Below are 21,345 nucleotides of genomic sequence, written 5' to 3' on the forward strand. Positions count from 1 at the left end.
AAGTTCAATTTCACATCTACAGATTTACATTTTACGGAGGGAAAAAACAAAGTTTGCATTCTACCTCCTCCCCTGCTGTGAACATTGCCATCTTCATGGTGCAGTGAACATTACTACCTACTGTTAATATTTTAAGTTGACAGTAACTCATAATAAAAATTAACTCTTTTCATTGAGATGGGACATTCATCAGATCTTATGATTTCTGATTGCATACAAACATGAGGAAGGAAAGCTTTAAGATAAGTTGATTGCTTTTGATTGCATTTCACTGTACAAAAACTTTATAGAACAAATAAGACAAGTAAGATGCAGCTTTAAAAATTATTGGTGTCGGATTTCTGCCTATATACATTGGTGGGAGATTGGCAAAAAAAAACCTGTTGTAACTGTGTCAATGACTGTTGATGTTGTTTCTCTGGAATTTCTACTGATTTTCCAGCCAAGTTACGTTGGAGAAGCCCTGTGCAAATTTCAGGTTTTATTTAAACACTGATTTCAGTTAATTTTTGAGATAAAGAGACTTCCCCAGAGTGAATTCACGAACTGGTTTATTTGAGCCATCCTTGTGTTCTTGAAAAATTGCCAGGGTTTGGAAAAAGAACAGGAAATAAGGTTGAAATGATGAGGAGATTTTCTTAATTTCAAAAAATGGATACCCACAGGTGGATTTAGGATAGTATATTACTGTTTGTGGATGGGTTGTAAAGTCCAGCTATGATCTGTAACTTTGGTAGCTGTTTTCAGTTTGTTTGTATGCTCATAGTTAAAGTCCCTTTGTTACTATGGGCAACTGGAAGAGTGTTTGCACCATTCCAAATAGAGTTGCCAATATCATGGGGAAATGTGAAGAGTGACCATATTGTTACTACCAGGTGAGAAGGGGTTCCCTCTCAGCCTTTGCCTGGTTTAAAGATAACAGGGTTTAATTTTTTAAAACACCGTGTTTTCAGCTCCCCCTCAGTGAATCTTTGTTCACTGCTTTCCAATTGTAAGGCAAAGAAATCAAATCAGACAGTTTTTCTTACATTTAAACAAGAAAGGTGGAAGTTTGTTAATCTTGAACTCTAATTCGGTTAACGACTACGAATACTCGATAAGCCCATGCAGATAGAGACAGAAAAAGTAGAAAGAATAAAGGGGAAAAGTTTGAGGCAACATCTGGTAGTTATTTACGGTCCTTTGAGTTCAATGTGGAGTCTTGGTTGCCGGTAAGTCTTGCTGTTCGTTGGGGCCCAGTGCAATCTTTAACTTGTTTAGGAGTCTTTTCTCTCTTGAGGTTTACGTGTCTTCAGTGGGTCTGGAGGCTTGTGAGAAAGTGACAGCCAGCCAAGAGAGAGGCTCTCTTGTTCCAGTTGCAATCTGCAATCTGAAGTCAAACAGTCCTGTGTCTAGTTCAAAAGACCTGGACAAGCTGGTTAGTCATGTGACCAGCTGGCTTAACCACTCCTGCTTTCGTGGATTCTAAAGCTCTTGGTGGGGGGGGGGTGTAATGCTGTCTCTTACCCCGACAAGATGTGGATCACCATTGCCCAGACCAATCTCTGTTAATTGAATCAGTGAGCAATTCTTTTGTCTCTCCAAGCACTGTCTTTTAGTATGCAAATGTCCTCCAGCCAAGTGTCTGGTGATCTCTTGTAACACAAGTCATTTCTTCACTCCAGCAACAATTTAAAATTAATGTTCATATGACGAAATTGATATGCCTCATTCTCAGCAGGTGGGGATCTTCTTGACAATATCAAATATTATGTTAAAGAATAAAAACCTCAGACTGAACACACAAATTCTGGCCCCCTCTGCCTATTACTGCAATTCACTTGAATCATTGCAGTATTTAATGACTTCTATTCCTGATGTGAGAAAATAAGTCTTTTTAATGGCCTTAAAAGGGATGTAGGTCCTCGACATTATTGTCGACTAAACATTTATCCACTGTCTGCTTTCATAATCTGTTTGCAAGACATTCCTTTATCTGCTATTTTAAGAGGCATTAACTTGTTTATTTTAAATAAGTTATCACCTCTGTTAAGGTGGTGGCTGGGACTGTTGGCCACTGTTACTGCCAACCCCTTTCTAACCCCTTGTGCTTTAAGATTTTGGAAACGGAAAATATATGACATGCATAACATGTTGATCAACATTTAAAAGAATAAAGACAGACAGATATTTGGGTGAGCTCTTTTATCAGAAATAGATTCTAAGGTTTTGTTTTGATATTTGTGGTTATCCCTTTTAAAGCCCCTAAAAATAAAAAAAAGTTTATTTAAAATAATTACATCAGTGTATCTGCAATCCAGGTAAATCCCCACATAACAATGGACTACCATGACTATAGGGCAGGGAAATATGAAAGCCAGGTTTATCCAGTAAATTTACAATGAGCTGCGTTTATAAAAGGATTCAGTTCACAAATTAACATGATTTATCAAGGGTTCAGTTCCCAGTGAAAAGAGCTCGACTTTGTCAAATTATATTGAAGTAATTACAGCTGCTTTCTTTTTTCATACTTAAGATATGTGCAACTGGTATGAAATTATTTTACTTTTGAAAAGTAGAATTATAGTGAGTTCACAAATTGCAGCAATTGCACCACAAATGGAGCAAGAGTCAACATTTTGGGGCTGGGTGTTCTCCTAGGCCTTGCTATGCCTCCAACCTTCTTCAGTAATATGTAAATCCACCATAACTCCAAACCAGGCTATTATGTTCTTCAGCTCTTTCCAAACAATAACTGATGGAAATTTGCACTGCATCTTAGGTTTTGAGGTAAGTGTTTCAGTGCACTTTCAATCTAACTCCTGTGCCCACATGTCAAGCATATAGTCAGGGTTATTTTTGAGCTATTTGTTTTCTTGAGCTATATCAGCTTCTTTGATGCTGTTGGTCAGATTTTCTAGGTTGACATATTTACATGGGATGGATTTTACCAAGCCCACAACGTCGTGATCCAACCCAGACATATATGTTAACCTCGATGCCGGAAGGGCCGCCCTGATCCTCCAGGCGGCGGCAGCAAGGCTCCATGGCGGCCCACCCACCCCCCAATTGGACAACGGTACCACAATTTAAATATGCAAATTAATGAATTTACATACACTTACCTCCAATCTTGAGGGCCCGCCACGATCTTCTGTGCGGTGGCCGAAACTCCCGCGCCTTCAGATCCCCATCTGGGGAAATGTGGCGCCACACTGGTGGGGTGGGGGGAGGAGGTAAGTTTGTCAGTGCGGGAGTAGGGGGTGATTGGGGTCAAATAAACGTAACAGGTGTAGGGGATGGTGGGAAGGGATGAACGTTAAACTTCGTGCAGTTTGGCGGGGGAAGGTCAGATGTTAAGAGTAAGTGTTATGGGGGGAGAAGGACGAATAGTTATTGTAATTGTCATTGGAGTGAGTGGAAAAGGGGCATTAGAAATTTGTTTATTTAATTTTATGGGTTAGGACTTTAAAAATTTAAATTGGGCGGCAGGACTGGCTGTCATTTAGAAATGGCGCCAGCACCTGCACACAGGCAGCTGACGCAATTGCTGGGGACAGACAGCCTACCCCCCTTCACAAGATTGAGGGTAACGGGTGGCCCCGGATATTTAAATGAGCCGCCACACTTGAGATTGCGCTGGCTTTTTAGCGCAGGCTGTCATTTTTTGAGCTCGCCGCTGAGATCTTAAATTACAGCCCACAATTGCAGTTCCTAAGAGTGTGATTACAACATGCAGTGTATTATACCTTTACTCTGCTATCCGAGACTGTTGCTCCCTGTCAGCTATAAGGGTTCTAAGTGGAATAAATCTTGGACACTCTGTCTTGGTTTCTAGTGGCCTCGTCAGAAACCAACTATAATTCTAAACTAAGTATTATTCATAATTATCAATTTTACTCAAACAATCTTCTTCTTTGGCCTCCTTGTCTCAAGAGACAATGGGTAAGTGCCTGGAGGTGGTCAGTGGTTTGTGAAGCAGCGCCTGGAGTGGCTATAAAGGCCAACTCCAGAGTGACAGGCTCTTCACAGGTGCTGCAGATAAGATTGGTTGATGGGGCTGTTACACAGTTGGCTCTCTCCTTGCGCTTCTGTCTTTTTTCCTGCCAACTGCTAAGTCTCTTCGACTCGCCACGCTTTAGCCCCGCCTTTATGGTTGCCCGCCAGCTCTGGCAATCACTGGCAACTGACTCCCACGACTTGTGATCAATGTCACAGGACTTCATGTCGCGTTTGCAGATGTCTTTAAAGCGGAGACAAGGACGGCCGGTGGGTCTGATACCAGTGACAAGCTCGCTGTACAATGTGTCTTTGGGGATCCTGCCATCTTCCATGCGGCTCACATGACCAAGCCATCTCAGGCGGCACTGGCTTAGTAGGGTGTATATGCAATATATGGAATGAAATGTGGAGAAATTCAGGCATAACATCTGAGTTCAGGGTCGATGTATATTATTGGGAATCGGGAAACCTAAAGGGATCTAATCCCATGTCATGCTTGGCCTGGCAAAAGTGGACTAATTAACAGCAGTAACAGCCCCCACTTTAATGAGCACAAAACTTCACCAAAACTAACTTAAAAGGGACAGAAGTATATGCAAGTAATATGTCAAGGCACAAGTAGTTTTCTGCATGCATATAGTCAGTAAATAAGGCTTCAGGATATTATCAGAAATGAGTTATTTCACATAGCTGGTTGAAGCTCTTCTCCTCATTTCCATCTTCCACGGACAAGTTGTAGAACTTCTTGGTGAATTGGAGATGGATTTGAATACGAATTAATAGATATGAAGTTATGATTTATGAAAGTATTTAGATTCAATATCATCAGAGTTATTTGTAAAAATTGCTGCATAAAACATTTTATAAAATTATCAAACATGTTTCATTTTCTATAATTTGGTTCACAGCAGGAGAGGATTTATAAAGGGGAAAAGCATCATTAGGAAAAAAGGGCTATTTATACCTCAAATATTGTAACTATCCATTTAGTATTGTCTACCATCAGCATTGTTGCAAATGGGGATTTCAGGTAGCAGAGCAGTTCTATTTGAAAGTAAAGTAACAACATAAAATAGACTAAAAGGTATGCAATTTAGGATTTAAAACTTTTGGTTTAATAAATTATCTGCAAGTTGCTAAATTATTATATATTAAAAAATTATGGTATTAAATCACTACCATTCAAATAAATCAAAAGGTTCATCATTGAAGAATCATGAAGACAACAACAGATTCTAATCTTTGGAAAACCAGTTTTGAAAACAAAACCATATTTTTAAATATAATTTAAATTTCAGACTCATCACCAAAGGGAGACTGCTAACTTAGTAGTTCAATGCCATCAACTGAAATTTGCTAGCCTTTAAAGATTGTGTAGTTTTGGTATGCTTTGTGGATTGGAACAATTATTCGTAATACTTTTCTGAAATAATTACAGAATGGACTGTTCTATATTACAATATAGACAATTTGCTGCATTGCTGCACAAAATTCAAAGATTGTATTAGCTAGGTAACGTATCTTTAAATTACTTATTTTGCTTCTTAACATTGTCTGCAGAAACCTCTTGTGATAAGTCAACGTGATAGTTCCCTGGGTAGCAATGATTCAGTTGGCAGCAGTTTAGTTTCAGACAAATTGTCCTTGTGGCAAATATTAGAAGCTGGCTTGGAGGACTGTGGATAAATAGCTCTTGCATATAATTGTATTAAATGGTGACAATTTATTCTTTGCATTCCTCATTCATCCCAATATATTGTCTACCTTTAATAGATGAGGTACATTTGACATTATAGACTCAAATTACAACTCAATTATTGAACAAAAGGAAATAAAGCTGAGGGAAATAATTTGCAGTGAATTGGCATTTCACTGGAAAAAACTATGGGTCCTTACAACATCCTGGCTGTAGTACTGAAGACTTGTGCTGCAGAACTAGCTGTGCCCCTAGCCAAGCTGTTCCAGTATAGCTACAACACTGGCATCTACCCAACATTGTGGAAAATTGTCCAGGTATGTCCTGTACACAAAAAGCAGGACAAATCCAACCCAGCCCATTACCGCCCCATCAGTCTACTCTCAATCATCAGCAAATTGATGGAAGGTGTTGTCAACAGTTCTATCAAGTGCCACTTAAACAGCAATAACCTGCTCAGTGACACTCAGTTTGGGTTCCGGCAGGACCACTCAGCTCCTGCCGTCATTACAGCCTTGGTCCAAATATGGACAAAAGAGCTGAACTCAAGAGATGAGGTCAGAGTGATTCCCTTGATATCATGACAGCAGTTGGCTGAGTTTGGCATCAAGGAGCCTGAGCCAAATTGAAGTCATTAGGAATCGGGGGGAAACTCTCCACTGATCGGAGTCATACCTAGCACACAAGAAGATGCTTATGGTTGTTGGAAGCCAATCATCTCAGCCCCAGGACATTGCTGCAGGAGTTCCTCAGGGTAGTGTCCTAGGCCCAAACATGTTCAGCTGTTTCATCAATGACCTTCGCTCCATCATGAGGTCAGAAGTGGGGGTTTTCGTTGATGATTGTACCATGTTCAGTACCATTCGCAACTCCTCAGATATTGATGCAGTGTGTGTCCACCTGTAGCGAGACCTGGACAACATTCAGGCTTGGGCTGATAAGTGGCAAGTAACATTCATGTCATGCAAGTGTCATGCTAAAGAAGGGAATAATGATGAAATATGAAATAAACTTGAGGAGTTATGAAATAACTGTCAAATGTGGAACTGAACTACAAGACAATGGACATACTTGTGCCACAGACAAAACAGAGTAAAGGTCAGGTGATCCCTCCTGTATTGCTAATAAACACATTTGTATGTGAAAGATGAAATTTGTTAACCTCGTCTGAATTAACTTTGGGGAGAACCCATTGAAATTGAAAGGAGCCCATTGCTTCTTGATGGTGCTTATCTACAGGAATGAGCTCACAAAGACTTTTGTAGACTGACTGTCTCCGAAGCCAAGGCCAAAATAATAGGTGTGAAGTTAAACCAATTTATCTGAATGGACCACATTCAGACACCATCATGCAACAATGGTTCATATATACTGGAACATTGTATGAATCAACCCAGGGGAGAGAGCCCTCAGTCTCCTGACCGACACCACAACCTGTCAAGTTTCTACATTAAAAGATACCCCCACTGGAGAGAAGGGAGAACAGCCAAAGAAGGCCTTTTTCAACCAGAACAGCTGTGAGACAGGTTCAGCTAAACAGGAGCCCTGTTGGTAACACCTTTTAAGTACAGTGACTTTGGAACTCCCCACCTGCAAAAGTGAACCAGGATTTCCCCATCGGCTTCAGATTAGGGCTTAACCACATGGAGCCAGCAACACTTCATCCTTTTCAAGACAAAGAACACTCAGGCCTACACCATTGAAAGATTTCTTCCCCAAAAGCTTCAAAAGGTTTTCTTAAAACAACAAACTCTTTTCCCACATTTGGATTCTAACTGCATGCTACCACTCTTTTCCATCTTTTCTTGTGTGTGTGTGTGCATGTGTGTGTGTGAGAGTCAGTGAGATCGTGAACATTTTATATTTATTGTGTAAAATAAATATTTATCCTTTTATAACAACAAGAAAACCTGTAATTTATCTGTTTATTTGACCCTTGAAACACTCAGGGACTAAAACACTTTTTAAAACACTATCTGTGGTCAGTTGAGAGGTGAAAAGTGGAAGTCAGCCACACCACTTCCCATCTGTCCATGACACAAGTGCCAGGCAATGATGATCGCCAACAAGAGGGAATCTAACCATCTCCCCTCGACATTCAACAGCATTACCAATGCTGAATCCCCTACTATCAACATCCTGGGAGTTACCATTGACCAGAAACTGATCTGCAGCAGCCCTATAAATACTATGGCTACAAGTGTGGATCGGAGGCTGGGAATTCTGAAGCAAGTGACCCACTTCCTGACTCTCCAAAGCCTGTCCACCATCTACAAGGCACAAGTCAGGAGTATGATGGAATACTCTCCACTTGACTGGATGAGTGCAGCTCCAATATCACTCAAGAAAATCGACACCATGCAGGACAAAACAGCCCGCTTGACTGGCACCCCATTCACAAACATTCACTCCCTCCACCACCGACGCACAGTAGCAGCAGTGTGTACCATCTACAAGATGCACTGCAGCAACGCACCAATGCTTCTTAGACAGCACCTTCCAAACCCGCGACCACTACCACCTAGAAGAACAAGGGCAGCAAATACATGGGAACACAACCACCTGCAAGTTCCCCTCCAAGCCACACACCATCCTCTATAAGGAACATTCGTGCCACACAAGTGCCAGGCAATGACCACCTCCAACAATTGCCTAGCCAGCGACGCCGACATCCCATGAATGAATAAAAAAAAAATTAGGTCACCTTCTCAGCTTTCAAGAGAAAAGAGACACAGCTGTCAATTCTTTTCCTGTTATGTATGCCCATGCATTTCTGGTACTCTCTCTAGTGCCTCTATATCCTTTCTATAATATGGCAACCAGAATTGCATGCAGTACCCTAAGTCTGGGATTTTACACCACCTCCCCCAAAGACGGGATCAGAGGCAGGGGGACAAGGAGTATTGCAACGGGTGGTGGTGGTGGTGGTGGGGGGGGGGGGGGGGGGGGGGGAGGGGTGGGGGTGGATGGCCTGTTGACTCCCCGTCGCCCAGCAATTTTTCTGTGGGCGGGATAGGTTGACGACAGTCTTTCTGCCCACAGGTCAATTGAGGCCCTAAAGTGGCCTATTAAGGGCCTCATCCTGCTGCCTGTGGGATCATACCAGCAGTGGGGGCCTATGCCCTGCGGAAAGGACGCCTTGTAAAATGATGCGCCCTCTATGTGGGCTTGTGGGGGCTGAACCCTCCTCCCTGGGCAATTTGTGGCCCACGGAGGACCCCCAATGGGAACAACTTTAGCTCCCAGGGACCCCCTGCCCCTGGACTGAACTACCATCCCCCCACTGCCGCTCGCCAGGGCGTTCTATACTGGCCCTGGTGACCCGGCCTCACCTACCTCTGTTCCGGGGTTCCACCGCTGGGCCTGGGTCTGTGGCCTCTGCAGTACCAACAGTGGCCACCACTCTCCTCTGATTGGCTGGCAGCTTTTGGAGGCAGGATCCCTGTCCCTTTAAAGTCTTTGAAGGGACGGTGATCCAGCCTCCTAAAACTTTGAATCAAAAATACTGGAGGAACATTTCTGGGGGGGAGGGGGGCTGGCACAAAAAGGCAGAAGCGGGGTTCCCCCGTCTTATCTGCCTTTCCGGCATGGCACTGGGAGCCCTGCCTCCAGCACAAAATTCCAGCCCCATGTGTGGTCTAACCAAGGTTCGATGCAAGTTTAGCACAACCTCCCTACTTTTCAATTCTATGCCGCTAGAAATAAAACCAAATGCTTGGTTTGCTTTTTTTATGGCCTTGCTAACATGTGGTGCAATTTTAGTGATAGGTGTATTTATACTCCGAGATCACTTTGTTACTCTACCCCATCTAGACTTGCACTTTCCAAGTCATAAGTGACCTCCCAATTCTTCCTACCAAAATGTACTACCTCACGTTTATCTGTGTTGAAATTCATTTGCCAATTATTTGCCCATTCTGCAAGTTTATTACTGTCCTCCTGGAATTTGTTGCATTCCTCCTCAGTATTAACTATTCCCCCCAATGTGGTGTCATCCAAAAATTTAGAGATCTCTTGATTCCAAAGTCCAAGACGTTAATGTAAATTGTGATCAGCAGTGGTCCTAGCACTGTTGGGGAACACCAGTTCCCACCTTCTGCAACTCTGAATAACTACTTTTTATTCCCACTCTCTGCTTTCTGTCTTGAAGCCAGCGAGCAATCCATTCAGCCACTTGTCCCCTGACTCCACATTCTCTGACCTTATTCATTAGTCTATTATGGACAACTTATCAAAGGCCTTTTGAAAATCTGGCAGCTTCATTGATGCAAAGACTTGGTGTATTCAGAAGGTACGTGCCTTCACACCTTTTTCCAGAATCCAAATGCCTGCCTGGGAAGCACCTGATCAGGCACTCTGTTGATCTGCACGCCCCACCCCACTGATTCATCTCAATGTTCCCGATTTCCCCCCCCATCATGATGTCTCCGACCTCCCCACATCACCATCAGGTGTCCACACTGTCCTCCCATCACAAGACCTCGGACTGACCAACACATACACCCCCCCCCCCCCACTGAGGTTTCCAATTTCTCCTCTCACCACCACCACCCCAGGCCACCAACTCCCCACCCCACCATACCTCCAGACCTGTGACTCCCCCCACCAAGAGACCCCCCAGACCTTCCCCCCCCGACCCTGACAACTGGGATCGGCACGCGTCCTCACGACCCCCATCTCCAATCGACCCCATCCCAACCCCCACCCCATCCCTGAACGTATCCGCTGCTGTGGCCTACATTGACCAGTTTCCCGCCCAAATGGAGGCCCAGTCATCCAGTTTGGGCCTCTGAGTGGGGAACCAATCAGTGACATCACAGACATGCTGCGGCAGTGAGGGAATCCTGAAATGCAGGTTCCCCATGACCTTCTGACCAACCTGCTGCTTGCAGGTCAGCTAAGTCAGCTAAAAACTCCCTCCACTTTGTGTCTGAGAGGGTATCACAATAAGAAGGTATAGGCGCCTTGGATAAAAACAGAAAATTCTGGAAATACTCAGCAGGTCTGGCAGCATTTGTGGAGAGAGAAACAAAGTTAACATTTCAGTTTGATGACCTTTCATCAGAACTGGAATCTTGGGACCTGCAAGAAAAACGTCAACCTGTTAGCAGGCAACTGGCTGGACTTCCTTTCTGCCTGGAGAAGTATAGCATGCTAATGTAATTTAATATTTGCTTAATTAATGAGTTTTCTGTGTTTAACTTACTACAATTTCTGCTTCAAATATCTTTTTCATTCGTTTTTTATTTGGAGAGTTCTTTGTTATATGCTGCCACCCGTTAAATGATTTACTATCAGACGAAAAGGCTGGTGATTTATGGCTTGCAGTTTTTGTTGTATTTTACACAATGTTAATCAGCATTAAGTATAATACACACCTCATTAAACTGTGAACAATAATGGGTGCTGGAGGACTGAGTTATAACGAGATAAAACTTTGTTTTCCCACATCTATCATTCTAAATGTAAAACATTTTACATACTTTGGATTTCAGTTATGCTTTTAAAAGAAATGCTATAATGAAGAGTGCATGTTTCTGTGTTGATTTAAATATAGGTGGAAATGTTCTTGTTTTCCCAATATTAATACAGCCCAAGTGCTTCACTCAAAGAACATGTAGAAGTGATCCAGACAGAATTAATACCACAAATCACATCTGAGGGTGATTTAATCATATTTAACACTTTATTACTGTTGGACAAAAAGTCACAGAGATGTATGTAAAAAAAAAAAGCATTTTGTAAAAATGGATAAATGTTTTTTGTCCCCATCAAGAGTGCAACAATTATGGAAATTTATTAGTTTGGAAATTAATTGTAGCTATTTAAAAGTCATAAGGTGGCTTAGACAAATGTACATAAAACAAATTTTATAGCTCAGAGCATTTTGAAATGTATTTACAAACATGTGATTTTTTCAGTTAACTGATATTAGAAGTTTCAGCAAAATAATAAAGTAACTTAAATGGTTCATATAAAGAGCAAATTCCTGGTTGAATAAAGAGGAAATTTCTAGTTAAATAATCGTTGCATGCTTAATGTCAGTATTGTCCTTCCAATGCTTGGCTCTAATTATGATATATATTTTTTTCCTTTCAAGTGATGCTGAAACAGAAAATGTATCTGTTCTGGGGACCATCATTTCAAATGGTTACATGTAAGATACTTAACAGCATGCAAAGGATGGCTATGCCGTATAATATGTCAATGTGGGCAGGGCTTGGTGCTAACTGAGCCAGATATGCCATAGAACTTCCTTCTACAGAAGGATACACTCCGAAGAGTACCAAGTGAACGCATTTTAATACTGAAATGACTCCATTTACTAATTTAGCATTTACTTTCATATTTGCGTTTCATGAAGTTAAGGAGTATCAGTAGGCCTTGTATGTTTTTAGAAAGCAAAGCACTGAAAAAATGTCTGTTTTTGTTTCTGGAGACTAATTTTGGTTCATTATGTCAATAAAGTGTCAAAGACCTCTGGAGGGAGGGGTGCATACTTGTAAGTTACTGCGCTCAACCATTTGAGATAGCTGAATTAAAACATGCAAAGTTAATGTGACAAGGTTATTGAATGATCTTGGGTTAATGAGCATATATCTCTGCTGATGTTATCTCAGCTCAGTAATTCCTACAATCCAGATTCCTAATGATATCACCACATGTGCCTGTATAAACAAGAATGTTAATAAACCAAGAGAAATAGAAAATGACAAAAGTTGTTTTTACCTAACACTCTCATTTTTAAAAGGGTACAGATTGTGTACAGATTGTTATTATGTTCTTAAAGGAAGAATTCTTTTGTGGCTAAAAGTGATCCTAGGTTTTGAAGGAAAATGATGAGAAAGTTCAACTTTTCATTTAATTTGAAAGCAGTTCTGAGCTCTTTATCTTCAAATGAGTCGGAAATTGAATATAAAATAGTTGACACTTTCTTCAGTTACACTCATTATATACAATGCACTGTGTAAAGAATGAACTATACTCCATTGCAGAAACTTAATTAGTTGCCTTATGGCAAAAGTAAGTCATTCGCAAAGGTAGTGAGGATAACAAGACAGAGAAAGAAATATTACAGCAAGGACACCAGTCTACTTTGTTTCTATTAACTTGGAGGATCTTTAGAGGAAATTAATAGATTTTTTACTGTCCATTTTGATATTTGGAGCATAAATGTAACATTCTTAATTCATATTCTCAGCAGAATGGCTACTTGACGTGTTTTTATCTTATGTTGCGTCAAGATGGCTAGGACACCACTACTTAGTTAAGTGACCTATGTATGCTACGAAAAGACTGGGTGCAGTGTAAAATGGTGGTGTGATATTACTATCCCATGCATTCTGTCACAAGTATTATTTTACCAAAATTCTTAAAAATTCAAGCCGGACTTTATTGTTAATGATAGTAGTGTAATATTTACATGAAAACCCCTTAATGTTGAATTGCTGTTCCTCCTCGGTATATTTAACTACAGCTGAGATCACCTTTTCTGACTGAGTTGCAGACAGCAATGTTGCTATGGGACTGGCTGAGCAATGGTGCTGTGAAAAATAATCTCTTGATTGTTTTCACATTAATGCTACCCCTCCTGACATCTGTAGTAAGAATGCAAATATCTATTTAAAGGGGTACTGTCTTGATGAAAAAGGATTTAGCAAATCTTTCTGGGCAGGAAGAATATTCAAATCAGTTGTGCATCAATTTCATTATGCTGAGAGCATGTGCTGTACATCATTGCATTGTGGGCTTGCAAATAAATGACATAACTTTATTAAGTAATTCTTCCAGATGATTGCTCCTTTAAAGTCAGCAATATTACTGAGCTGGATGTATCTCTAGCTATTTGTAAAGTATTCCTGAGTATGTGGAATTGATGTAATAAATCAAATGATGAGTTGAGACATTTTTTCATTGCTTGTGGAAAAAATGGTACATTTCTGCTGGTTTTGGCTTGATCAGTTTGGTGAAGATTAAAATCAATTCATTGTTGAGAGACCATATTTATATCATTAGTATAGGGCATGTAATTCAATGTAACCATTGTGTCGTGTGCACATTAGATTTATCTTGATGAATTAGGTTCCTATATCTATTCTTACATCAGTTTAGACCTAATAATTTTAAACACTCTTATTTCTTCACTTATGACGAGCCAAGTATAAATAGAAGATCCTAATTTAAACCATACATTCAATGAGTCGCAGAAAATAGTGATAAACAGCTCAGCTTGCAGGAACATGTAAGAGGCACAGGAATCAATGCTGACTGTGTGACTTTGGCAAATCAGACTTTGAACATCCTCTTGGAATCTAGTGTAAGTATAAAGTACATGCCAACCATTGTGAAGTTATAATAATGGAAGTATCCGGAATTTTCCAGATGTCATGATAATAAACGTGAAGCATCCTTCCATTTCATTTAGTTGAATTCCAGATCCAAAACAGTCCCATTGTCCCAAGTTTCCTAAAGTCCATGTTTCTCATGGACAATATCAGGGAGCAGTGCCACTGCAGGTGGTAACCTAAACCTTCACTTTCACTTCTGCAATCAAGTTTCAGTTTTTATTCACTTCTCATCTGAATGCCAGCAGTTAGTAGTTACCATTAAGGTTCCAGGAAAGGGAACAGGCTGGTAAACAAAAGGTTGTGCTTATGAGTCTACTGGCTTACTGGTTGTCTGATTTATCTTTCGTCAGTCTAATTGTAAGCAGAGCATAGAACCAACCAGTGGAAATGGCATAATTGAAATATTTATCGTTTTTCAGCCAGAAGCCTGATTCTGAACTGAAATTCTGCATTTGGCAGAATAGGATTCTACTGTGCATGAGTCAAGATGGTTTAATAATATTGGCAATCAGACAGAATTACTGATCATTGTTCCACTTTAATGGTCAAAGAAAACAGCTACTACTATGGAGAAAATATACTTGCACCTACCACCTGCTCAGAACCTACGATGTTTAACCTTAGAAAATCACACTCCAAATACAGGAAAGTTTCTATGCAACTTAGACACTCCCTGATGTGATTTAACTTCATAGGCTACTGAGGCTACTATCCAGTATTATATAATGGCTGTGACTAGGCAAGATATTTAAAATATCTTGGTATAATTTTTTGGGGCAGCATTAAACAATGTGAATAATTATATTTAATAACTTACTTAATGAAATCAAACAAATTATATAAGATCAATCTCATTCCTGGACCTAGCTGTTGCATTACTGAGGTAATAGTTCTCACCCCCCTCTCCCCAACAATTTTCTCCCTTTGCTCTTGAATGTGCTGGTTCTTTCTTTTTGGGGTCCAGTTCTACAGGTACCAACAACCCTTCAATATCTCACTTAAGTATCCACCACTCCTGTGCAAATAGACGGTAAGTGTCAGAACCCAGTTCGATGCGTGCATACATGAACATATTCCAGCAGCAGCCATTGATCAAAAATGGAAATCCTGCCAGATTTTTTTCTATTCACCAGCCTAGACATTAATCCAATTATTGTATCCCAACTGTTCTCCTTGCAGGGAACAAGTCAGCATTGACAGAGGATCTAAGTGATTTACTGTAATAAATCACCACCTGTTATTGGGGATCTATAATCCACAAGCCGAAACTTGTGAAGTATGGAGTTTAATGCAATTTACTGATTGTTTCCTTATAAATAAATCATTCAGCAATGTTGATTGTCTAGTTTTGAGTAGCAGAACGCATTGCCATATGCTTGGCCAGTGATTACACTATTTTGCTGGCATCAAGCATGCTAAGTACATGTGCACTGGTCTTTTTGTAAGTCACAATGACAAACCTGTAGGATTTGGCGTGAATGCTGGAGCACTCCAGAATAAAGTGATCAATTTCCTCACTTCAATAGTGGAACTCAATAAATGGCACATTCATCACTCGATAGAGGGGATTCTTGTAGGTAAGCTGCAAATCAATCGATTAGAATGGAGAAATATGTTTGGAAAAGTGATGAGAATAGAAAGAAATACATCAGAGAACGATATGTCCTAGTCATCTAGGTAGCTACTAACTGGCAATCTTCAGATACATATATTTTTCGGTATGAATAGTATAATAGGCAACTAGCCTATTATTTGTATTTTGCTCCCCATTACAATTGTTCAATCAGAACATGCTTGTTTGCCTCCAACCTGTTATGACAGAGTGATAGCTTTCATTAATACTTTGCAATTTGAGAAAAAAAACCTCTTTAGCATACAAATACTGATAATAGATCAGTGACATTTTCTCTCCCTTGTGAACCTGCCATTAAGTCAGCTGTTTTCTGTATAGTCAGGCCAATCAATCCATTGTCATAATATGACCAAATTATTTTCAGTTGATTAATATGGTCTGCTAATCGCTATATCTTTACAATGTTTTTTATAGCTGCTTTGTCTGAATTAGACAAAGTCATCTGACTATTATAATTAAACTACAAGCAACAAATTATTCAACTGTTTGTAAATTGCATTTTTTTCTCTGGCAGTTGACAGCTCCAATCTAATCCAATTATTTTTTGGTTTCTAATTATTTGATAAAGAAGAAAACTCCTTATACCCTGTCAGAGAAAGCACCTCACATACAATCATTCATTATTTGTGCTAACATTACCAAATAAGTTATGGTGATATATCAAAATTCTATTTTTGTTTTTTAAAAAAACGTTCAGATTTATAATTTACACAATAGAGAATAAATGTACTTCAGTCTAATTTTAAATGCAAATGTACTTGTCTCTCTGTCTGTGGCTTCATGGGGAAGGCACTGCTTCAACATACTTTTGTATGTACATGTTTATATAGTAATGGTATTGTCAATGAAAAGTCATTATTACAGGTAGGTCTTTTCGATTTCTTTGGAAATGACAATGGCAGTGGATGTAAATTCTTGATTCCTGTGACTTTGTGCTTTATTGTTTATTCACTTGTATTTAATGCCAAACAGGCATGATAATCAGATGATAAAAGATCAGCTCTGGATAAGCACCAGGCTTCTTAGAAGCTTTCCACAAAACTTCCTGGGAATAAACCAGTTTTTCCATTTCGCTGTAATGTGCCTTTGAACCATCCATCTTCCCGCTTCTTGTGAACAAACACTATGTCACCTTCTTTGAGTTCGATTTCAGCTTCACTCTGAGGGGGATATGGGACAAGCACTCGATATCTACCAAAAGAAGAAAACAACATTTGATCATGACTCACTCTTGATTTGACAAATACTGCAGCACCAATATTAGTTCTATTACTTTCATATATTTAAACCAACCCTTAAACCCTTAACAACTTTTCCTATTAGTTCAGTCTGCCATTCTCATTTAACTATTTCCTAACCTAAAGATTTCACAAAATTTCTTTTAGTTTCCAGACGATATCTTGAATTCATTCTAGGGTCACTGGTCAAGAACAATGGTATTACTTCACAATTATTCAAACTAGTTTGAAGCACTCAGACAGCCAATTTCTTACGGAACTCAACTGCACAATTTGCAAAAAACATAATTTTGAGCAGAATTCTGATTTGTTTTCAAAATCAAATTCTAGATAAAGTCAGTAAAATTGAATATCATGTGGCGCACAATGACTTAACAATGAAGCCTGTGAACACAAAATATGTTCAGCAGTTCAGCATCATTGCAATTCTTGGAGACGGCTTGTATTAGAACAGTTATTTCACCCCGTAACCTGGATACAGATTCAACTCATAAAGGGATGATGATCTTGTTCTGACATCCAAAGTGAAACGAGGTCTTGTATTCACAAATTCTCAGTCTGATTGCCAATAGATGTGAATCCACATTCCAAAATTGAATGCATATTTATACCAAGTGAAAGTGACGACAGTTGTTCTTGGTTCAGGAGATCAGGATATAGAATTAGTTTGGGTGGAGATGAGGAATAATAGAGGAAAGAAGTCACTAGTGGGAGTAATCTACAGGCCCCTAACAGTAACCACAATGTAGTACCAAGTATACAAGATGAAATATTGGGTGCTTGTGATAAAGGGACGGCAATAATCATGGGTGATTTTAATCTACATATAAACTGGAAAAATCAGATTGGCAATAGTAGCCCTGGATGAGGAGTTCATAGAATGCTTTCAAGACAGTTTCTTCGAGCAGCATGTTCTGGAATCAACCAGACAGCAGGTTATATTAGACTTGGTATTGTGTAATGTGACATGATTAATTAATGACCTCAGAGTAAAGGCACCTCTAGGTAGCAGCGACCACAATATGATTGAATTTTACATCCAGATGGAAAGAGAGAAGAGTGGATCTAAGACTAGTATTTTAAACTTAAATAAGCCAACTATGTGAGCATGCAAGCTGAGCTAGCTGAAGTGAACTGGGTTACTAGGCTAGGAGATAGATCAATAGAGAAGCAGTGGCAGGCATTTAAGGGGATATTTCAGAATACTCAGAATAAATATATTCCTACTAAAAAGAAAAATTCTAAGGGGAAGACCCATCATTTGTGGTTAATTAAAGAAGTTAAGGAAAGCATCAAACTTGAGGAAAAAGCATATAATTGTGCAAAGATGAGTCGCAGGTCAGATGATTGATCAGAATATAAAGAACAGCAAAGAATGACTAAAAGGTTAATCAGGAGAAAGAAATTAGAGTATGAGAGGATGTAAAAATGGATAGCAAGAGTTTCTACAGGTATTTAAAAAGGAAAAGAGTAAGTAAAGTGAGTGTTGGTCCTCTAGAGAGTGAGAATGGGGAGTTAATAGTGGATAATAAGGAAATGGTGGATGAAATGAACAATATTTTGCTTCTGTCTTCATCATAGAGGATACAAAGACATTCCAGTAATAGCTTTAAATCAGGAGGTGGAAGGAAGAGAGGAACTTGGTGACAATACAATCACCAGGGAAGCAGTACTGAGCAAACTGATTGAATTGCGGGCTGACAAGTCCCCAGGTCCTGATGGACTTCATCCTAGGGTCCTAAAAGAGGTGGCTAATGAGGTAGTAGATGCATTGGTGTTAATTTTTCAAAATTTGCTAGATTCTGGAAAGGTTCCATCAGACTGGAAAGTAGCAAATATAACCCCTCTATTCAAGAAGGGTGGGAGGCAGAAAACAGGTAACTATAGACCAGTTAGCTTGACGTCTGTCGTGGGGAAGATGTTAGAATTGATCATTGAGGAGGTTATAGCTGGGCACTTAGAAAAACTCAAGATAATCGGGAATAGTCAGCATGGTTTTATGAAAGGGAAATCATGTTTAACCAATTTATTGGAGTTCTTTGAATAACATGTGCTGTGGATAAAGGGGAGCCCCATTGATATACTGTATTTGGATTTCCAGAAGGCATTTGACAAGGTGCCACATAAAAAGCTATTGCGCAAAGTAGGAGCTCATGGTGTAGGGGGTAAGATATTAGCATGGATAGAAGATTGGCTGACTGGCAGAAAACAGACAGTATGCATAAATGGGTCCTTTTCTGAGTGACTAGGATGTGATGAGTAGAGTCCCACAGGGGTCTGTGCTGGGGCCCCAACTTTTTACAATTTATATCAATGACTTAGATGAGGGGAGCGATGGCATGGTCGCTAAATTTGCAGATGACACAAAGATAGGTAAGAACATATGTTGTGAAGAGGACATAAGGAGGTTGCAGACCGATATAAATAGGTTGAGTGAGTGGACCAAAAATCTGGGAAAATATGAAGTTGTTCACTTTGGCAGGAAGAATAAAAAAGCACAGTATTACTTACATGGAGAACGACTGCAGAATTCCAGGGTGCAGAGGGATCTAGGTGTTCTAGTGCATGAGTCACAAAAAGTTAATATGCAAGTACAGCAAGTAATAAAGAAGGCTAATGGAATGCTATCCTTTATTATGAGAGGAATTGAAAATAAAAGTAAGGATGTTATTCTTCAGTTATACAGAGCATTGGTGAGACCACATCTCGAATACTGTGTGCAGTTTTGGTCTCCTTATTTAACCAAGGATGTAAATGCATTGGAGGTGGTTCAGAGGTGGTTAACGAGACTAATATCTGGAATGAGCAAGTTGTCTTACGAGGAAAGACTGGACAGACTGGGCTTGTTTTCACTGAAGGGGAGACTTGATTGAAGTATATAAGATCGTAAATGGGTCTTGAAAAGGTTGATGTGGAAAGGATGTTTCCTCCTGTGGATGAGTCCAGAACTAGGGGGCACTGTTTTAAAATTAGGGGTTGCCCTTTTAGGACAGAGATGAGGAGAATTCTCTTCTCTCAGAGGGTTGTGCGACTTTGGAACTCTCCGCCTTAGATGGTGGTGGAAGCGGGGTCTTGAATATTTTTAAGGCGGAGGTAGATAGATTCTTGTTAGGCAAGGGAATCAAAGGTTATGAGGGGTAGATGGGAATGTGGAATTCATAACACAAACAGATCAGCCATGAATTTATTGAATGGCAGAGCAGCTAGAGGGGCTGAATGGGCTACTTCCGCTCCTAATTCACACGTTCGTATGTTCTGAAGGCAAAGACGACACTAATTTATACCTCTAGGTAGGATGCAGGGATAAAGAAACTACAAAAATAATAGTTATGCCTTTTTTTTTAGTAGGCATCTACCTTTGAGATTAGAAATGCTGTGTTGATGGTGCAAAGCAATAAGAATTCAGAATGCTATTTACCCAAAGCCATAATGAATGCTGTCATTGCATGCTGCCAATGGTTCATTTTGACATGTGATTTTCTCCCCTCTCCATCGAGACAGTATGCAAATGCATTCTGCTGAGGGCTGGGGTTAGTTGTGGTAAGACAGATGAGGTCTGCTCCTTAGTTAGCTGGCAACAAAGGATAAGGCTAAGAAGAATTATTGGGCCAATGCTAGAGAAGACTTTATCCTGCAATACTCTCAACTTAATAAATATAAAAATTTAAAAAGGTGTTAACAATTAGTTGGCAAAAGGAGGTGGGCATACTGGTGCCCCCTCCTCCCTCCACTCAGAGATGGCATGTCCTGCTGTATCATGTACTTTCCCCAGCAATGAGGCTTAGAACTGGCAAAGTACTGATTGAATTAAATGACTCTTAAATGTCTGATCCACGAGCTCAGTGACTGGAACTCCGTAGTCTATATCTGGTTTAAAAAAAAAGTTTAATTTAATGCAGTATTCCAGATTACAATTTTGTAAAGCATTTACTATCTTGTATAACTCTGTAATAACACCTCTCAGATACCTCGGGGGTGGGAGGGTGAAATTTAACCCTCAAGGACTGGCGGGGGGTTAAAAATAAAAAAAGGAAAATCTGCCTCCAACTTTCAGTTTCATCGGAGGTGGGATGGGTGCAGGGGCAACTAACCTCTCTGGTGGAGGGTCGTCCATTAAAATGTTTTAATCTGGCTACATGCCTAATACTTTATCTCAGCTCCAGATTTAAAGCTGGCCGACTGGGTTTCCTGTTTCTCCACAAACCTGGCAGCTGAAAGGAAGTGAGAATGCCTGGATTGAACAGCACTGACTGCCTCTGGTCCAAAAGGAACAGGAGTGCTTCTACCTGACCCACCAAGCTTACCTGTTTCTATCACTGTGATGGGACCCTCCACCCTGTGGTTGGAACTCCTCCACGATGGACCCCACAATGTCAAACCCACCACCGGCGTCCAACCTCCCCCATTGTCAATTCCTCTCCCCTGATGATCAGCCTGTCCGCTCCACGC

The 21,345-nt window shown here is 40.2% G+C and overlaps 1 protein-coding gene across 1 annotated transcript in view; it reads right to left on the bottom strand.

Moving 5' to 3' along the window:
• Positions 1–11,408: 11,408 nt before the first annotated feature.
• The window catches only part of LOC137371342 (E3 ubiquitin-protein ligase SH3RF3-like), a 475,007-nt gene continuing 465,070 nt past the window's right edge, over positions 11,409–21,345 (bottom strand). The window contains exon 10 of the mRNA XM_068033784.1: positions 11,409–16,849. Within this exon, the coding sequence (XP_067889885.1) occupies positions 16,681–16,849 (169 nt within the window). The 3' untranslated portion in view covers positions 11,409–16,680. The remainder of the gene's footprint in view (positions 16,850–21,345) is intronic.

Source organism: Heterodontus francisci, chromosome 6 (genome assembly GCF_036365525.1).
Source record: "Heterodontus francisci isolate sHetFra1 chromosome 6, sHetFra1.hap1, whole genome shotgun sequence".
NCBI classification, from domain to species: Eukaryota; Metazoa; Chordata; class Chondrichthyes; order Heterodontiformes; family Heterodontidae; genus Heterodontus; species Heterodontus francisci.